At 34.1% G+C, this 20,889-nt stretch overlaps 1 protein-coding gene across 12 annotated transcripts in view; it reads left to right on the top strand.

Annotated features, from left to right (window-relative positions):
• Nucleotides 1-20,889, top strand: part of HDAC9 (histone deacetylase 9) — a 347,135-nt gene that overhangs the window by 91,205 nt on the left and 235,041 nt on the right. For 10 of the 12 annotated variants that reach the window (XR_005555379.1, XM_039332546.1, XM_039332536.1 and 7 more), the window contains exons 6-10: nt 4,677-4,808; nt 6,736-6,848; nt 15,866-15,988; nt 16,484-16,694; nt 17,836-18,053. Coding sequence is in view for 11 of the 12 variants with exons in the window: in XM_039332546.1 (XP_039188480.1) it covers nt 4,677-4,808; nt 6,736-6,848; nt 15,866-15,988; nt 16,484-16,694; nt 17,836-18,053 (797 nt within the window). In the remaining variant the exon portion in view is untranslated. The remainder of the gene's footprint in view (nt 1-4,676; nt 4,809-6,735; nt 6,849-15,865; nt 15,989-16,483; nt 16,695-17,835; nt 18,054-20,889) is intronic. The other 2 variants (XM_039332526.1, XM_039332595.1) reach the window with 1 other exon arrangement.

The raw sequence follows: 20,889 nt of genomic DNA, 5'->3' as shown, positions 1-20,889 counted from the left end.
GTCATTATATTTATTTGTTTGCTTATCTTGCCAGGTGATTAGACTCAAAACAATTTACTTATTTTATTATTTTTTATTATTGCAATTGAAACAAAAATATTTATTATTATCAAAAGATCTTAAACCACAGATAATAAGCAAATTCAATTGCCGCCACATTGCCTCCCCAGGAATGATGAAAGAATTTAGTCTTTGTTGCCTTTCTAAATGGTAGGAGAATGAGATCTCTCCAAACATTAGATGCCAGACTTTCCACAGGACTAGAACAGGGTTGGAAAATGCTTGCTTCTTTCTTCCATATTTCTAGTTTCCTGAAGATGGGAATGTGGAGCAACTCCTGAGTAGGCCACACTAAATGGGAAAATTCTATTCAGACCAGATGGTACTGGAGGAAATGTGAACTCAGTGTGCTGTTTTATATGTGAAAAATAACATTCAAATTTGACCTGGAAAAAGTACCCAACACAGTGCCAACAAGAGTGAGGTAAACCAACTAAATGGCTCTAACCCATTAACAGTTGGTTACTGTATTCTGTACTGAAGATGACTTGGAATTTTCCAAGTCATCTTCCAAGACAGTCCCAATTTTCCTTAAGAAACCCACATATTTTAGATTTTTATGTTCTGGAGTCAAACTATATTTTTTAGGAAAGGTGGTGGTCTTGCAACTATAGAGATTTCTGGAGAGGATGGATTATCTATTGCCATATTAGTTGAGATTCTATAGCTATGGTTGCTCTGCAGCATTATCTCTGGCAAAGCTGAAATGGAGAAGTGTGACTGTCCTGGTTTTTGTTGAACTTTTGGCCATGGTATCTGGACCTCTTTCAGGGTTGGAAATGTGGGACATCGTTTTACAGTAGTTATTCTTCCTGAGTAGCCAACAGCAAACAGTATGTATCTGGAGAAACAAGAAGTGTCTGGGAAGAGGTCACATGCTCAGATTTTCCATTATTAAGGTTGCTATTCAACATTTACATGAAGCTGCTGGATTAGGCCATTAATTGATACAGATTGAGGTAACATCAGTATGCTGAAGATATCGAGGTCCACACCTACACTGAACACTAATAGGCTGGAATAGTTGTGAATCCAAAGGACTTATAAGTCTGAATATGTTCCATCTGTAGGTTATGTGGAGAATCAAGGAGATCATCTTGAGGAAAGGTAGTGTTTGGAAGATATTCAGGTAGGATCCTCCTGATTCATTTAGATATAAATGGTGCAGAATGTGTGGGTAGTAAATAATACTGAATATATAGCAAATGTAACACCATTACTAAGTGAGCTGCAAAGGCTGTGTTTCTGGGTGCAATTCAAGGTGCTGGTTATCATCTTTAAAGCCCTGCATGGTTTGAGATTATGTTACCTGAGGAACCATCTTTATCCACCCAATTCAATCCAGAAGATTGGACATGCAGCAGATCATCCAGAGAGTTGACTGGTGGGAACTAAAAGATGGTCCTTCTCTGCCATAGATCCTACTTTGTGGAATATTCTTCCATTGGAGATTATAATGATCCCAGCACTTTAGCCTTTCATAAGACTTTAAAAAATTGTATATGTATATAGGCCTAGAATGTGTTAGAGGCTCCACTTCTTGGCTTTCCTATTAATTGCTTATAACTCAGCTGTTACATGTATTTATTTTTATGATAATTTATTATTTTTAATTGTTTTATGATTTTAGAATTGTAAGTCACCTAGAGTCATTAGTCTGAGATGGATAGCTATAGAAATTGAATAATGGAATAAATAAGGTAAAAGGGAGAGGAGGTAAAGCACAATAAGTCTTGCAAGATTGATGTCAGCCCATTGGAATAAAGCAGATCAGGATATCAAGTTTTTATAAGCCTAGAACTATACTTTATTGAGATAATATAGTAACTGAATTTTGTAACTCTGATTGCGTTTCACCTCCACCTCTTATATTACATTGAATAATTCTTGTTTCTCAGAACTTAATGAATCTTTTAGCTTGAATAGAATAGAATAGAGCTGGAAGGACCTTGGAGGTCTTCTAGTCCAGCCCCCTGCTCAAGCAGGAGAACTATACCGTCTCAGACAGTTGAATGTCTAGTCTCTTCTTAAAAAATCTCCAGTGATGGAGCACCCACGATTTCTGGAGGTAAGCTGTTCCATTGGTTGATTGTCCTTACTGTCAGAAAGTTTCTTCCTAATTCCAGGTTGCTTCTCTCTTTGATCAGTTTCCAATCATTGTTTCTCGTCCTTCCCTCTGGTGTTTTGGTGAACAACCTGGCCCCTTCTGCCTTGTGGCAGCCCCTCAGATACTGGAACACAGCTATCATGTCTTCCCTATTTCTTCTTTTCTTTAGACTAGCGAAACCCAAGTCCCATAGCCATTCTTCGTATATTTTAGTCTCCAGACCTTTGATCATCTTTGTTACTCTTCTCTGATTTTTTTCCAACTCTCAACATCTTTTTTGTGATATGGTGACCAAAACTGACTGCAGTATTCCAGGTGTGGTCTTACTAGGGTTCTATAAAGCGGTACTAATACTTTGATTCTATGCCTCTGCTTATACAACCCAGGATTGTATTAACTTTTTTGGTTGCTGCTGCACACTGCTGGCTCATAATCAAGTGATCATCCACTAGGACTCAAGTCCCTTTCACAGTTACTGTTTTTAAGCCAGGTTTCGCCCAGTGTTCTTATTTCCTTCAAGGTCATGGTTCTCTACATGTTAGAGTTGTCTACTCTATGGAGCTGATTCACAATCTTGAGTTTCTCCTGGACTCAAACTTCTTCTTGAATAATAGGTGGAAGGACAGCCTTCACATAATTATAGCTTGTGCAGCATTTTTGTCTTTTCCTGAATTAGGATGCATTGCACATAATCATAAAATAGATAAAAATAGATAAAAACAAATAAAACACATAATACAAACTGAAAACACATGAAAGCTGAACTTCATAAAATAGCTATCAACTATCAAGTCAGGAAATGGACTTACCACTTTTGGAGCACCAGGCCTAGGCACAAATCTCAGGTTCTTAGCACCTTGTGAAAGGTCAGCAGGGTCAGAGCTAACCTAATCTGGGAATGATGTTCCACATATGAGTGCCACTCTTGTTTTTCTTACTTTAACATTGGAGGTTTGCAACTTCCTTGAAGTCCATTGAAGGAGGTTTACCCTTTTACAGATTGTAGCCATCTGTATGTATACATGGCTCTAAATTTATCCAATCTACTCCTAGAACTGCAACGTTTGCCAATTAATATTGGAGTGAATTCAGAGTGTGGTTATTATTTTTAAAGCTCTCCATTGTTTAGGACCTGAATGTTCTCAGACTGCCATCACTAAATCTGCCAATCCAGTAAACAGGGAGAGAAGACATGTTGTAGGTCCCATCTCTGAAGGTTTTCGCGGGTGTTTGTATCTAGGTCTTTGGTTATTCAGGTTTTCTCCCGTGTAAAATTGGAAGTATCTTGGCGACGTTTCAACGAAGTCCCATTCGTCATCTTCAAGCTGGTGTTTTCAGCTTCGTGCTTCGAGGAGCAATGTGTGGTCTTAGCTGTTTCTTCCTTTTAACTGCCAGTGGGGGTATGAACTGATTGGGTGGGAGCTTGGCTGTGTTCTGATTGGGTGGAGGTGTGTTCTGATTGGTTAAGGGTTTGGCTGTGCTCTGATTGGATGGGGGGTTGGCTGTGCTCTGATTGGATGGAGGGTTGGCTATGCTCTGATTGGATGGGGGAGTGTTCTGTTTGGGTGGGGGCTTTGTTGTGCTCAGGTTAGTCTGAGTTGCAGGAGGGTTTAAGATAGCCAAAAAATAGCAAGGCAGCCCACCATCTTAAATCCTCCTGCAACTCAGACTAACCTGAGCACAACAAAGCCCCCACCCAAACAGAACACTCCCCCAGCCAATCAAAGCATAGCCAAAAGCATACATATATTAGGTTTATCCTGTTTTTTGTTGTTCAGTTGTGATAATTGCCATGAACAAGATCTATTCTTTAAATATACTTTTTCACTTAACTATAATAGTAAAACAACATCAGTGCATTTCACAGGACATTTGAGAAATGAGTAAAGTAAAATAAATAGTTTTGAACAATATTTTGTATCAGTGTTTGACTTTCCAGATTTTAAATTCCATTTTCCCTCAGCCCTATCTAAATGGCAAATGTGAGAGATGAAGGGAATTGCAAGTAATAATATTAAAAATACCACATGTTAACCACATTTGTTTTATATAAATGTGTAGAATTCATAAATCAAACTCTACTATTTATGATTTAAAGAGATGATTAGGAGTCCAAGAAGCCAACATTTTTGCAGAAGAACAAGCTAATCATGACTTGTTTGCATTTTTCTGGTGGTTTATTCTTTTAAAATTGGTATTTGTAGATTTATTGAGGCTTCAGCAGAAAACAATAACAAACCAGAAATAAGATGAGTAAATACAAACTAAGTGAATTATCATTCATTGCATTAAGCCATTTATGTAAAAAGATAACATAAATCATTGTTTCAAATAGTGGTTCAGACATTTATATGTGAACCTACTATTATTTAATCAGTTAGATAAGCTTGTTCAATTGCCATGTTATTAAGCTGAAGGTTGTAGGCTAATTATGCAAACCTGGAAAGGCAACAGGTCCAAAAAGGAAGCTTGTAATCAGTAATGATAGATTTTGTGATCTTATTCTCAGCCTCTGAACCCAATTTGAAAGTTCGCTCCAAGTTAAAACAAAAAGTAACAGAAAGAAGAAGAAGCCCTTTACTCAGAAGGAAGGATGGAACAGTGGTCTGCTCATTCAAGAAAAGATTATTTGAGATGACAGGTAATGAACTAGAAATATCATGTCTAATTATTATTATTATAGTTTATTACATAGTCAGCCAAATATCCAGACTGGATTTGGCATTTTTATTCACCTGTTAAGCTCTTCCCAAGGACTTAGGATAGGCAAATGTTGACGTTTGATGTGATTAAAGATATTATCTCAGAATATAAGTTTTTCCAAGTAAAGCTGCCTTTTGCAATTGACTGATGATGATTTTGTCAATCCAGTGGTGTTCATGTGGTGCTCCAGTTGACTCAGGATTTCACTCAAAGGTATTGGTACTACCTTTCTTTTGTCACAGTCATTCTATTTCTATTTGCAGATCTTTGTATTTTGTTATCTTCTCCAGTTCTTTCTCTTCTATTCTGCTTTGTCCAGCTATTGCCATATTCACTATCCAGACTTTTTTTGTCTTTCTTATTGACAGTTGTAAAGTCTTAGTGTTATGTGGCAGGTGCCTGACTATTTGAATTCTAAAGTTCTGAAGCAATTTAGCTTCTTCATTTTCTTTTACTTTCTCTATTTCATGGTCCTATTAGTTCATATTATATTATATTATATTATATTATATTACATTACATTACATTACATTACACTACACTACACTACACTACACTACACTACATTACATTACATTACATTACATTACATTATTTCTGCCACTGGTTTCTTTTAATAAGGATCATTATTTGGAAGATACCTTTAAAATTAGAGTAAATCCTAGGAATTGTACACTTTTGAAAAATGATTTAGAAAAGTTATTCACAATAAATGTTTTATATCTTATGTAAAGATGAACCATGGTACCTTCAGCTATATGTTAAAAACGGCCAAACTTTTCCAAGATTCCATGCAAGGCTTGAAGAAGATTGTGATACTAAAATCACTTTAATTAATGGTTTATTTTTAAAAATAGCATCTTTATTTTATAGTTTGTGAAAAAGATCAGATTCTTTTAATGAATAGCAGAGAGGTACCATGTTTGTGCTTGCACGAGATCTAAAGCAATTCTCAATAATTTCAGTCATAGCCTTAGTAAATAACTAATTTAAAGAAACCAAATGATATTGTGTGTCTTTTGGTTATTAGCATCAAGACAATACTTATGAGCCATCTGTTTATTTACTTTTTATTTAAAAAATGGCATTTTATGTTTGCATGATGAATAGTATATATAATCATACCATTCTACATTGATATGTGTGTGTGTGTGTGTGTGTGTGTGTGTGGTGTGTGCGTATATAGATAGATAGATAGATAGATTCTTTTGATCAGTTCATAAAATATATTTTCTTTGTCTACATTAAAAGTTTTAATAGGCTTTTTAATCTATTTTTCAACAGTGGTATATTGTTTTACCTTACTATGTAATCTTAAAACAGCAGTAAAATAAAGTATGATAAAATCATTAAGATACTATATTAAGGTTTTGAAAATTCCGGTTTTTCCCTTAGAATTCACTGACTGAACTGCAAATGAGGTATTGTTTTTTATTAGTTGCTCATATAAAGGCCAGTTCACAACTGAGTCCTCCAGGGGTTTATCCAAACAGCCTAGGAATGGCAGCAGGCCTCATGAATTGATGACATGTTATCTTGACCTTTGGGAGTCCAGTATCTCTATCATGCTGGTCTCTTACAGAGGCAGCAGAGAATGCAGCCAAAGGTACTTCCTTTTCCTTTACTCATTAGAAACTTTTTTTTAGTATTTTGCCTACCACTGAGAAACTTGCCCATCTTGGAAGGAGAAAAATATTGCTCAAGTAATAAATTGTGGGTTTTTATGCAATGGAAACATTATGAGGTAAAGACAAATTATAACATGAATAAAAGAATACATTGTGTGGGCAACTTATTTTCTGTTGTAGTTGAAACTTTCTGATTACCAATCCTACTTAGATTTATTTCTTTTACCAACATTCTAGAACCATCAGTTGGTAGCAGTTCTCCAGGATCAGGTCCTAGTTCACCATGTAATGGTCCTACAAGAAATACAGAAAATGAAACATCAGTATTGCCATTGAATTCCCAAGCTGAGGTAAGAAAATAATTGTTTTATGTATCTGGTATTTGGATTACTGCACTAATCTTAAAATAACAAAAACTGCAACCAGTCCAAAATGCAGTACTTAAGTAGTTATAGGTACCAGGTGATTTATCATGTAACATCCATCCATTGAGAACTGCACAGATTATAATTTTGTTTCTGGATGCAATTCAGGGAAGTGATTGTCACTTTTAAAATCCTTTGTGGTTTTTCCAGTCCATTCTGCCTATCCTTTTAAATCTGCAAAATAAAGTTCTCTCTGGGTTGCTAGCTTTAGCCAGTGTCATGTTCAGAGATCTCAAGTTTGGATGTTCTCAACTGGCCTCCCACTCCTCTTTGGAACAGCACTCCCTCCAATCTAACAGTGGCTTCAATTGCACAGGAAGTTCTTGACTTACGACCACAATTAAGCTCAAAATTTCTGTTGTTAAGTGAGACATTTGTTAAATGATTTTTACCCCATTTTACGACCTTTCTTGTCACAGTTTTTAAGTGAATCACCACAGTTGTTAAATTAATAACAAAGTTGCTGAATGAACCTGGCTTCTCCATTGACTTTGTTTCTCAGAAGATCAAAAAAGGTGATCACATGAACATAGGATATTGCAACTGTCAATAATATGAACCAGTTGCCAAGGTTCTGAATTTTGATAGGGATGCTGCAATGGTCGTAAGTGTGAAAGTGGTCATAAGTCATTTATGGCTGTTATAACTTTGAATAGTCACTAAATGAAGTTGTAAATCAAGAACTACCTGGATTTGTAATTACATACATTCATTTGTAATTTTCCATTAAGATCTGATTTTTTTCAGTGGATCAAATTTTGGATCTGAAGGGTTGTTTCTACCCTCCTAGGGAAGTGATTGTATATATAGGTTATGATTGTTTCTTGGGACTTGGGAAAACTAAATTGTTTAATTCTTGTGTTTTAATTTTTAATCTTATTGCTGTTTTGTAAGTATAAGTATCAGAAAGTCAAACATGATTGGAAGAACATGTATGTATGTGTGAATGGATGGATAATGCCTTTTGCTGGATATCTGTGGACTCCTTGTCCAATATTTAAATGTAGGTAAATGATCTTATTGATAGATAATAAGAAAATCAGTGGTGAATCTTCAGAGAAATCAATCCAGGTAATCACTAGCATGATTTTCCATAATTTCTAGAGTGAAGTAGTGGCAAATGCTTATTGAATATTCAAGCACAGGAGAACAATTATATCCCTTAGCAACTCCCTAGGATTGCCATCTTCTGGTTTTGATGCTGCTAACTGCTCGAAAGCTGTCCTATAGTCTGGGGGCAGATACGTGTGTAAAAATTAATATCTAAAATATTGAGATGGTCAAAACAGTCTTCCTTTAATTATTAAAATAAACATCTTTTAGCCTCAGATATACTCTGTTGCTTTTCTCTAAACATTGACATGATGGGAGAAAAATGAAACTGAAAATTTTCCAGAAATTTAAAATCCAAGGTTGTAAACATTTAATTATGTATACAAGCACATGATCAGTTTTAAACAATTTTACTGATATTCTGAATAATATGATGGTATATTGTAATAAAATATTTCTGATACAAAGATAAGTCACAATTGACTAGAAACTTATTAAAGAATATATATTCCTTGATTCTCATGTCTTAAAACATATACATTTTTAGAAGCTTACCTGGAAAACATAACAATATATATTCAGATGTAGACATGTACAATCTAAATAACTTTGATTTAAACAGTTTAGGTTATTTTATTTTATTTTACTGAATTGTCTGGTCAAGTGCAGAGTGATCAAGCAATGTTTATTTGAGAACAGGAAAATAATTTATTTGCTTCTTTGGAAAGTTAGCTTAATAGTAGATTTATTTTGAAATGTAGTCTGCCAGTTCCTTTATATAAAATAATTATGAAAAAAAACTCCCATTACATTATAATTTTCACTAACAAATCATAATATTTTTCCTGATATTCATTTATAGGTCTCAAAATATGTTGTACAGTTAATAATTTACATTCAAATTCAGTATTACATTACATGTTTCAGTCTATTCTCTCAGCTTAATTCAGAATCAACATAGTATTTATTAGCTTTCTTGACCAGCATGCAATAAAGGTTCATTTGTTTCCTGAGGTTATATCCTACTTGATAATGTTGGCACAAGTTTCTTGCATATACCCTACATTTGCCAATTATTTCACTCTTATGAATTGTATTTCATTACTCAAACAAGTTTTGTACATCCCCAGTGTTCAGTAAAAACTTCGATATTTGTCTGGTAAAAAGTTAATGTTTATTTATTTGAATATTATATCCCATAATATTTAGATACTGTTCAAGATATCTAGTAACATATTATCATTTTCCACTCCCCAAAAGAGTGGTTAGAAAAAATGCTTTATTACAAACTATGCAGGTTCAGTTGGTAGAATAAAATCAACTTTCAAATTAAATTTACATTGCATATAATCCTAAATAAGATCTTAAAGAACTGATGAAAGGCCAACTACTATGCTAATCTAGCCTTTTAGGGAAGGGACAGTTTAGATATGGCCACTGAGGTAGCCTTTTCATCCCCCCCCCCCAATCAACCACATTTCTATAGTTGTTTGTGTGCAATTAGGATGAAAGATGTTTATTAGCAACTGGACTATCAAATGTTGGTTGAATAATTTAAGGTAATTTGGAATTATCAATATCCTTTGCTGGGAGAAAAGAATAGAGTTGTAAGTTGCTCTGTAAAGCTAATGGAACTCTTTTTAACTCCCCTTTGAAGCAGATTCTTGCTCTGTAGCTTTTACAAATGTAAAACTAGAATGAGAAAGAGAGAATCAGAAAGTACTTGATACTACATGCATCAAATGTTGATCAGAAGGCAAAAGTTCAATTTGATGTGCTTTATTCTTTTTATTAGAATTATCTGTAAATATTAGAAACTTCCCTCAAAATTTGGAAAATACTGTGAATTGAACCTGAGATCTGTTGCATGCATTCATATATTCCTTCTCATGTAAATTAAATTATCAAAAAATAAATTTACATCTTTTTTTCAAAAATTAAATGTTATGCTAACAACAAAGCAATCTAGTGACATTTCCCATTCTGCTAAATGGATGGGGATTACCAAATTCTTCTATGAGTGAAATTAAAGGGGGATACCTAAGCCTCATTGGCATGGAGGTATTTTCTGTATTGATAAAACACCTCTTTGTATGCAGAAGATTGTAAAATAAATGCCTAATATTTCCATTAAAAAGAATAGGCAGACACGTGATAAGAATTGGGAAGCTGATATATTTTTGTTAACCATCAGGCAAACTATTTAAAATAATTCTTAAATATATGATTGTATTAATTATAATTGTATTTAGCTGCATTCTGGACTTGGATTCATACATCAAAGAAATTTATAAAAACTTAATTTAAAAAACTATTTTCCTGTAAAATCTATTGTTTAGCATGCAATTTGCATATCTTGCATTATGTTGATTTCTACTAAATTCAATAAAAAATGAAGAAATGGAAAAACATTTGCAAGATTGCAACCTGTGAAATCTTTTGATGGAAAAAAATAGCATAAGGGAAAGTAATTTGTCAGATAGAAAGCTAAAGGGATAATTCTTCAGGTCATTGGCAGGACACTAACCTCTGAAGACTGTGAAGCCCAGTTCAGTCTCCAACAGTGACTTTTTCTAATAACGAATTAATTGTATGTGTGAACTCTGATCCAAGGCCAGGCGTGTGACCTCTTCACACTGATAAGTAGCTTCTTTTTGGCCCAGAACAATCCGCTTCCCTAAAAGGTTACATTGATAGTTAACATGTGGTGTTTTTGAGTCATAAAGCTCTTCATAAGATTCCAGGAAGTTAAAAATATAGAATCTCAAAATACACTAATCCATACAGCAGTACTTTCAACACAGAAAGTTTAATTCAGATAAGAAAATAATGCTGCATCATCTGTTAATTCTTCAGCACTAATGCCTTCTGAAAAGATTCTGCTATATGCTTCATCATATTAAGCAATAAAATGGAAGAGACTTTGTCCACTATAATTAAGAAATAGGTTCTCATAATCTAGTTTTAAATGTCTTTTAAAACATATTGCAGTAGGGGAAAACATGTTTGCAGATTTTAAAAAGAATATTTTGGGTGAATATTAAAACAAACTAATTTATTATTATATTATATTGTATTATTTATTCTGCTGTTGAAATCTTAATTAGGGAATAAGGCCATCATTTAATGGCTAAAACATATGATGTGCATGCAGAAGATCTGTGATACCTATAAAAAAGGATTTTGATGTAAAATATTATATACCTGCTGCTGAAGAAGTAAGAGGTAAGAGGTAAGAGAAGAGTAACATCTATTCAGCAAGGGATCTGCTTTAATATAAAGATTTTTCCATTGTGTTTTAAATATATATTGGTTGTATGGAAATATTTTCAATCTGTTTATTCATATATTGTGTTAGGATAGTTGGATTATATCAGTTTCAGTTTCATTTTAAACAAAGTGAAATTAGGGTTTTTTAGCATTTATTTATTTCAAGTGGAAGTGCTGTTTTTTTCAATTGACTATCCAAAATATGCATATTATAAAATAAGTTGCAGAAACATAATTGTTTATGATAATAGAAATAACTCTCACAGTTCTGGTGTAGGTGCATGTATCCACATCATTAAATTATTCTGATTGTAGAAATGCCTATAAATAGAAAAATCAATTCTTGTCTAATCTTACCCCAATGTTCTATTATTATATTTTATATAATTTTGTAATATTATATGTTATATAATCTCTATAGATCAGAGTTATACTTATTTAAATATGTAGCTATTTACTATAATTAAAACATCCTATCTGTTTACAATTGTACTGAGAACACTCGGGGAACTAGGGAATGTTCTATAGAGAAGTTGTAAAAAGTATATCTAGACCCATGTATCCTAACCATATGTCTTCAATGGCCTCACTAATTGAGAAGAAACTGGTCTCAAAGTGCTTGACTTTTTAGAACAAACTGGTTATTTTAAATCTTGCAGTACAACAATCCTAATTCCCTTGGATTTTGGTATCTGTTTTATATAGCCTTCCATTTCAGGTCCCCAAATAGAAAATGCTTCAATATTTAAATGCAACTAGAGAAACAACAGATTTTATTGAAGTATTCTGTTTGTTTGTTGTAGCTAATTATGTGGGGTTTTTTTAAATTAAGAACTGCATAAGAATTTCATCTTAGATTTATTTTTTTAATGGCAACTCCTCTAAGATCAGGAAGATAGTATGTACATCAAGAAAAAAACTTTTTAAAAGTTTTCACCATATGCCAGGGGTGTCAAACTGCCGGCCCGTGGGCCAGTTGCATCATATAGAGGCTGCGCCCACCCCAGCTCCAGCAATGCAAAAAAAGGCATGATACATTGCAATACGTTACATGACATGGCGAGTTTGACACCTATGCCATAGGCCATATATGTTATGTGTAGAGGATAAACATCCAGTCATGAGTCCATGGTTAAAACTTGTGGGAGAATCTGACTTGGCAATGTAAATCATATCAGATGGAAATAAAAGAAGGTTCTATATATATCAAGCCAAATAATTGACCCATTTTATTATTATTTTTATTGAGAAACAGTAGTATTCAAGTACAGGCAGGATTTCGAAGAGGCAGAGGAACTAGAGATCAAATTGCCAACATATGCTGGATCATGGAGAAAGCTAGGGAGTTCCAGAAAAACATCTACTTCTGCTTCATTGACTATGCTAAATCCTTTCATTGTGTGGATCACAACAAATTGTGGCAAGTTCTTAAAGCGATAGGAGTACCAGACCATCTTATTTGTCTCTTGAGAAACCTATATGTGGGTCAAGAAGTAACAGTGAGAACTGGACACGGAGCCACTGATTGGTTCAAAATTGGGAAAGGAGTCCGGCAAGGCTGTATTCTGTCACCCTGCCTATTTAACTTATATGCAGAGCACATCATGAAAAAGGCAGGGCTAGATGAATCAAAAGTTAGAATTAAGATTGCTGGGAGAAATATTAACAACCTAAGATATGCAGACAATACCACTCTAATGGCAGAAAGCGATGCGGGTGAAGAGGGAGAGTGCAAAAGTTGTCTTGAAACTCAACATTAAGAAAACCAAGATCATGGCATTCAGCCCTCTCAATTCCTGGCAAATACCGTATATTCTGGCATATAAGGTGACCCGGCATATAAGACGACCCCCATCTTCAGCGCCAAGCCACATGCCTAGAAAGTCGTCTTATTCGCCAGAAACTACTATAATTTCTGGCGTATAAGACGACTCCCGACTTCGGTGCCAATTTTAACACTTGCGAAAGTCGTCTTATACACCGGAAAGTACGGTAGATGGGGAAGAAATGGAGACAGTGACAGATTTTATCTTGGGCTCCAAGATCACCACAGATGGGGACTTTAGTCAAGAAATTAAAAGACGCTTGCTCCTGGGGAGAAAAGCTATGGCAAATCTAATACAACATACTAAAAAGCAGAGAGAACAAAAGTACGTATAGTCAAGGCCATGGTTTTCCCAGTTGCAATGTATGGCTGTGAAAGTTGGACCATAAGAAAGGCTGAGCACCAAAGAATTGAGGCCTTTGAACTATGCTGGTGGAGAAGATTCCTGCAAGTCCCCTGGACTGCAAGGTGATCAAACCAGTCAGTCCTAGAGGAGATCAACCCTGACTGCCCTTTAGAAGGCCAGATCCTGAAGTTGAAACTCAAGTACTTTAGCCACCTAATGAGAAGGAAGGACTCACTGGAGAAGAGCCTAATGCTGGGAAAGATTGAGGGCAATAGAAGAATGGGACGACAGAGAATGAGGTGGCTGGATGGAGTCACATGGAGCAGTAGACTCCAGAAGATGGTAATGGACAGAAAGGCCTGGAGGAACTTTGTCCATGGGGTCGCGATAGGTCGGACATGACTTCGCAACTAACAACACATATTCAAGGATCCCATCATAAATATTTCCATGCCCTACATAAGTATGGTGGGGATTAAACTTGGGATATTTTGAATCAGTATGTGCTTTACCATGGAGCCACAACCCTTACCTAAAAATACATGTAATAGTAATTAGTCTGAAGTTCTTCCCTGTACAGAATATTCTCATTGGGCCTGACATTTTGTGGCTTCTTCTGATCTGTATTAACTAAGTTGTGTGACATTTCCTGGACTGACCACAGAGAATAACCATTTATTCCACTAGATGTTGCTGTGCTGCTCTTTACACCATTTCAGAATAGCTATTATGAACCATTACTGGTGGGAAACAATGATTTCTTTTGAATTAAATACATACAAATTGAATAGTATCAAGTGTATTTTTATTGATAAAAATGATTTTAATGATACAGTTTAATGATACATGCAAGCTTTAAAGCTTAGTTTTAAATATCATTAATCATATATTTCTAAGATTTAGCATTTAAAAATATATTAAATAATATGTGTAAAAGTATATGCATCAATTGTTGTGAACTGTAAAGAAATATAGATTAAAATATTCATTACACAATGTTTTAAGTAAAAAACAGTTCAAAAGCTAATATACACTTGCAGGCTTGCAACATCTATAAAATATAAACAACATTTCACAAAAAATGTTATTCTATTTTATTTTCACGTGAACATGACTAAAATATTTTACACTGCTGCATGTTTTCAGTACAATTTTAATGAATGACCTATATAGATAATTTCTTTATGATGTCAGTGATAGGTTTAGTCTCCAAACAAACTCTATAGGAAGGTTATGTTTTGGAATAACATCCTGTGTTTTTGTGCTGTTCAACTCTTTACTGATGGTCTGAGGTTGCATTGTATTAACTCTAGGTATTTTCCAGCGTTAATTGATATCCCAGGTTTGTCCAGAGGAAAATCTACAGCTCCACACAACATGCTTGACAAGTTATTATATTTATTTTAGTCAAAGCTTGAGTGCACAGGATCCCTCATAGAGGTGGTCTATTATTGGAGTGCCATATGCTTTTTGTTTGGGAAGAAAGCAGTCACTGTGTCATACTGTTACAGAGAGTATTCTTTTTCAAGGATGTTGTTCCCCTGAGGACCATATCATGCCAGAGTTCCAGAGTCCAGTAAGACCTTTTGCAGTTCTTATTGTGTAAAAAAATCTGGGAGGGAGGAAAGAGTTAAACAATAACAACAAAAAAAGGTAATTCTAGAAGGTATCATTGACCACATGTTGAAGAACATGAATATCAGAGAAGGAAAGGGTAAAACTAACATTTTCATTAAGAAAATGCAATAACCGTCAGAAAAGCAAGTTTCATGTTTTATCTGATGTAGAGTGACTAATTACTTAGAAACTATTTAAATATAGTAAATATTGTGTTAAATCATGAAAAGGCATGTTATATTATCTTAGATATATAGGAAGAAAAATAGTAATAATTTATCTAATTTCAATATTTTGGATGATATCTGAAATTAAGGAGCCATACACTTTACGAGCCCTGTGGGATGAATTGGAACCAAATAACCAATGCACAATATATAAGCTTAGATACATAGTGTTACTGTTATAGATGAAGAAGTGGCAATTCCCAGATGTCAGGCTTGCAGTATTTATTATCTCCCAACCACATCCAGCATACCAGGTGCCAACAAAATACTTGGCAATTCTGCTGAGTTTTGCTGTGCCATGCAAATGAATGAACAAAAAGTAATTTGAAGATTAACCTATTAAACTATTACAGTCCAGATATACCGGAGATTAACTCTGAGTTTCAAGTAGGCTGTGAATTAATTCTCCATTCCATGTTCTAATGGCTTGAAATTATTAGTCATAATTGTGAAATTGTATTCTTGAAGTTTTTCATTATCAGGATTTCAATGGAATACTACTAGTGTGAAAGAAAAAGCATTTCCTCTTGTTTGTTCAACAAAGACATAGAAATATTTTTGGCTAGCCAAACATGATCTTCTTTTTAAAAAAAAATTTCCACAGGATATGGTTCCACAACATTGCATTCTCATCAATGAAGAATCAATGAACCTTCTGAATATCTATGCATCTCCTTCTTTACCTAACATCACTTTAGGACTCCCAGCAGTACAACCAGCACTCACAGTAAGTGACTGGTTTAGGAGTATTTTTGCTGACTTTAATTAAGATGTGTTAGTATACTCTCAAGGCGTTATTTCAAGGCAGAGTTAAAATAATACAGAATGATTTCATATATATATTTGAAATAGAGAGTCTTTATTTTACATTTTTCCTCAATAATTTTGTTGTTATTTCAAGTAAAGAAACAAATTATCATAGATCTATTAATTTTCAACTTATGTATACCCAAAGGCAATTTAATTCTTTTGGATCCCACTTTTTATATTTATCTTTTACCAACTTCTTTGTCTGACAATAAGTAAATTTGGGAAATTGATACAAATATGAAATGCTAAATTACAATAAGGGCTGAATATGCCTGTTTTACCTGCCATATCTCTGTATTAAACCTTAGCTTATGCTGTGGGAATAATGAAGTTTTTAAAACTGCTTTGTTCAGTTTTTAAATGTGTAATTTGGAAGTTTTCTTTTTTAACGTTGTCTTCATTTGCTCTGTAGGTGCCGTCACCATTTGCAGAAAAACAAAAGAATGAAATGCAGTTAATCAAGCAAGGAGTGGCCATGTCTAGTCAGCCCAGGGGGACTATCAGTTCACTTTCAAGTCCTCAGCCCATTGTTCCAGAGGGAAAACCAAACTATAGCCATCAGGCTATCTTGCAACATTTGTTATTGAAGGAGAAAATGAGGCAGCAAAAACTTCTACCCATAGGTAATTATGAAAGAATTATTGGAAAAAGACTTTATTTGTAATGAAAAATTCAACTGTAGATAAAAATAGGAAGTTGCCTTGAACTAACCCAATATCTGCTGTCTCAAGGATAAATAATCTTCAGTTAAGAGTTCACCTGCAAACCTTAAATTGCTTTTATGTTGCCCCTAAAACACACTCTGACACAAGTGGCCTAGTTTCTTCCCAAGTGTATATTTTTTCCCAGTTTTAGGCACAAAATAGAAGTAAATATATATATATCCCCAAGCCAAAAAACAATCTCCAGATAATCTGGAACATATATTAATTACCAGGATCAGTGGACTGGTTATTACAATCTTTTAGAAAAGATACAAAAAATAGAAGTATGAAGTTTTTACATTTTATCCACAGGATTCTGATTTCATCAAACTCATTAACTTTTATAATCTGAATTGTTTAAAATATTAATGTAATCACTGTGTAAACATTTCTATCATTTCTAATTTATACTATATTAAATGTTACTTTAAAAAAACAGAAATCTTAATACCAAATTCATAAATTGCTATTTTCTACTTTAGATAAATTGGTCCTAGTTTTATTTAGACTGTCCAAATTATTGTATTGTCTTGTTGGTTTTATTCATTTAATTTGGACATCCAGATTTATGGACCATTTTATGCAAATGTACAGTCTCAATGATAAATCAAATTGCAGGTACTAAATTCAGTTTGATGTTTGCAGTGAATTGTCTCTTCAGTTTGAAAAAGAATGTACATTGGTGATTCAAAAATCACACATGCCTAATTCTATATTCAATTAGCTCAATTTTATAAAAAAAAATGGTAATGATAGTCTTACCGAGGTGGCGCAGCAGTTAGAGTGCAGTACTGCAGACCACTTTAGCTGACTGTGTTCAGCAGGTCAGCGGTTCAAATCTCACCGGCTCAAGGTTGACTCAGCCTTCCATCCTTCCGGGGTAGGTAAAATGAGGACCAAGATTGTTGGGGGCAATGTAAATATATATATACATTGCTCACTGGTGTACACCGCTTAGAGAGTGCTTGCACTTAAAGCGGTATATAAGTCTCATAAATAAATAAATAAATACTTTTCATTGGCTTTTTTTTTTGATGAGAGTTATATTGTTGACCTGCAGGTACAGGGCCTCTTCATCCACAGTCACCATTGGCAACAAACGAAAGAATCTCACCTAGCCTAAGAGCTGCACATAAGTTACCTCGACACAGGCCACTAAACAGAACTCAGTCTGCTCCCCTCCCCCAAAGCACTTTGGCTCAACTTGTCATTCAACATCAGCATCAGCAGTTTCTGGAGAAGCAGAAACAGTATCAGCAGCAAATTCACATGAACAAAGTAAGTTTTTATTTGATTGCAGTACATAACAGATATAGAAATATGCATAATATACATATATTCAGAACAAAAAAATAGCTAGGTATAAGTTCAGTTTACAGTAGGGGTGCTTTTACACAATTTTTAAAAAAAATATTGCCAAGTATTTCTGTGAGTGTGATTTATACAACAGTATCGTGGCTTAATGAATAAAAATATTAACACATCTTTTCTGCAACCTCACTTTTCTGTCTGCAAGTGCTTTTGAAAGCAGAGAAGAACTTAATTAACCATAACTTTCTATTTCATCTAAACTAGAAAATTACAGTTATAAGTATTGGAACAAGCCAGGATTTCAAATCACATTAGTGGGAGAATTCTGCTTTATATCCATGCATGCAAGGGAATATATGGAAGGGAGAATGGGAATAGCAGCATGAAATCCAAGGCTAATTTATAGTTGATAATTGATAGTTCATACATAGTCTATATATTTTCTAAACAGGCAATTATGCATAATGTTACACAATGGAAACAGTTATTTTAATTTACAACAACATGGCACAAAACTGAAATCTTTAAATTAGTAAGTATTGCCCTTCTAAAATGTAGGAACTTATTGGCATTGCATTTTAGGCCTATATAATTTTTGTTACAATTAAAAAGAATCTAAGTACTTAATGATCAGAATATAATTATTCATATCATCATTTATCTGTTGTATGATCATTTTATGTTATATTAGAATGATAGAATATTTTAATGTATTTTATACATCTACTTCATATGTTTATTTTCGTAGGAATTTATTCTAGAACTCCTGAGTACAATGTTTTTCACTAATTTTGATAGTAGATATAATCATATGTCAAAAATAATTTCAAAATATGTTACATCCATCTCACTAGGTAATTTTTCCCCCGTGAGCTGCAGATTCTTTAGGTTGCCTTCCATTCCTATTCCATGTTCTTTAAATTCCCAATCAAATTAGAAACACAATCTGAAGTTTAACTATATAGTTTGTGCAGTGGTTTGATTATTAAATCTCATTTTAATTAGGAAAAATGAAGACTAGAGAACTTCAAAGTTTAGATCTGATCCTTGCATGTTAACCCTTCTCAACTTGAGTGTTTTGATTATTCAATTTCAACTCTACTGGGCTTTTCATTTACTATGTGTTCCATATGTTTAATCAAGATGGCATCTTGAAGCTCCCAGGTTTTCAATATATTTTGCCATCATGCAGTTGCTTGAAAAAAAGCAATCTTTTATTACTGTTTGAAAGACAGAATCTGTCTGATATTTATCTCCAGGAATACAGCATAATGATTAGCTGCATTTCATGTTTTTTTCCATAAAAACTATTGTTTTCTTATGTTTTCAGGCATGTTATTATTTCTGTTATATTAGTCCCTTAAGATCATTATCATCATCATCCAAACCATTGTAGGATAAATACTTCTTCACTGAAGGTTTTGGCCTGCAATGTAACCAATCATGTTAGTCTAGTGAAAGTTAATAGATACCTAACAGTTTCCTCATCAAGAGCTGAAGGAGAGTTACTGGCCCAAAATTATATGGATTGCTTCTATACCTAAGTGAAGACTAGAATATGAATCTTCCGAGTCCTAATCCAGTACTTTAACCACTATATTACATAGGCACTCATAGCCATATACAGCCATCTAGAAATGCAACATAGTCTGCCAAATACAAAATAATATCTCCTGATTTTTATAATTCTAAACAGGAAGCCAAGGTAGTTGGTCTGCCATGTTTAGATGCCCTACAATTCATAGTCAATAAGCTACAATTATATCACAATTGAAAGTATAGTATATTGAAAAACATATTTTTAATGCTATAGGAACCTTAGTGGGAAAGAAATGCATATAAAAGATTGGCATATCTCGCCTGCCATTTATCATTAAGTTGAGATTTAATGGAGGTAATAGAAGAACTGGGGGGAAAAATCCTAGTCAGAACAGCTCCCCCATAATGTTATATGAAGTAGGCAACAAAAATTCATTTTATTGTATGCCAATTAGTGTGTATTCAAAGTGACAATAAAATTATTATTCTATTCTATATGGAATTGTGATTAAGTGATTTAGCCAGTTTAGAACTTTTTGAGAACCTCTTAAAACAAAGGTGGAATGTCACCAACATCACAAGCAGTGGCTGTGTTCTAATAATGAAGCTTACAATAATAATAATGATAATGGAGTTGGAAGGGACCTTGGAGGTCTTCTAGTCCAACCCTCTGTTCAGGCAAAAAAAAAAAAAAACCTGTACCATTTCAGACAGTATATCAAAAGCAGTATTCGTTACTTCTCCCCCCAGGGTCCCACTGTCCATTTGAATCTCAGCCAATCCACAGGAGGTATATTGTCTTGGTAATTGGCTCCTTTGGCGCACTCATCAAGATTTCTTTCAGTTTCGTTTCCTTCCGGTTCCAAGCACAAACCATCTTCCAGATAAGGGTGATGGTATTCGATGCATTCCTTATCCTGGGGGAAGGGCAGTGTGACATGGGCAAAGCAAAGCATATTGTATATCCTTGCAATGGGAGGCCCCAAAACATGGTTATAGAAGCATGTATAGGTTAGTTAGAAAAGTAATATATTTCTTTGGGGATCTGACCTATACCCAATTCCAGCAACCATTCTTTATATATTTTAGCTTCCAGTCCTTTAATCATCTTTGTTGCTCTTCTCTATACTCTTTCTAGAGTCTCAACATCTTTTTTACATTGTGGTGATCAAAACTGGATGCAATATTCCAACTGTGGCCTTACCAAGGTGTTATATAAAGTGGTATTAACACTTCACATGATTTTATTCTATCCCTTTGTTAA

This window comes from Crotalus tigris, unplaced genomic scaffold (genome assembly GCF_016545835.1).
Source record: "Crotalus tigris isolate CLP2741 ecotype Arizona unplaced genomic scaffold, ASM1654583v1 scf7180000017624.2573661763:2888555, whole genome shotgun sequence".
In the NCBI taxonomy this organism is placed as follows: Eukaryota; Metazoa; Chordata; class Lepidosauria; order Squamata; family Viperidae; genus Crotalus; species Crotalus tigris.
This window is presented reverse-complemented; position numbering and strand designations above follow the sequence as displayed.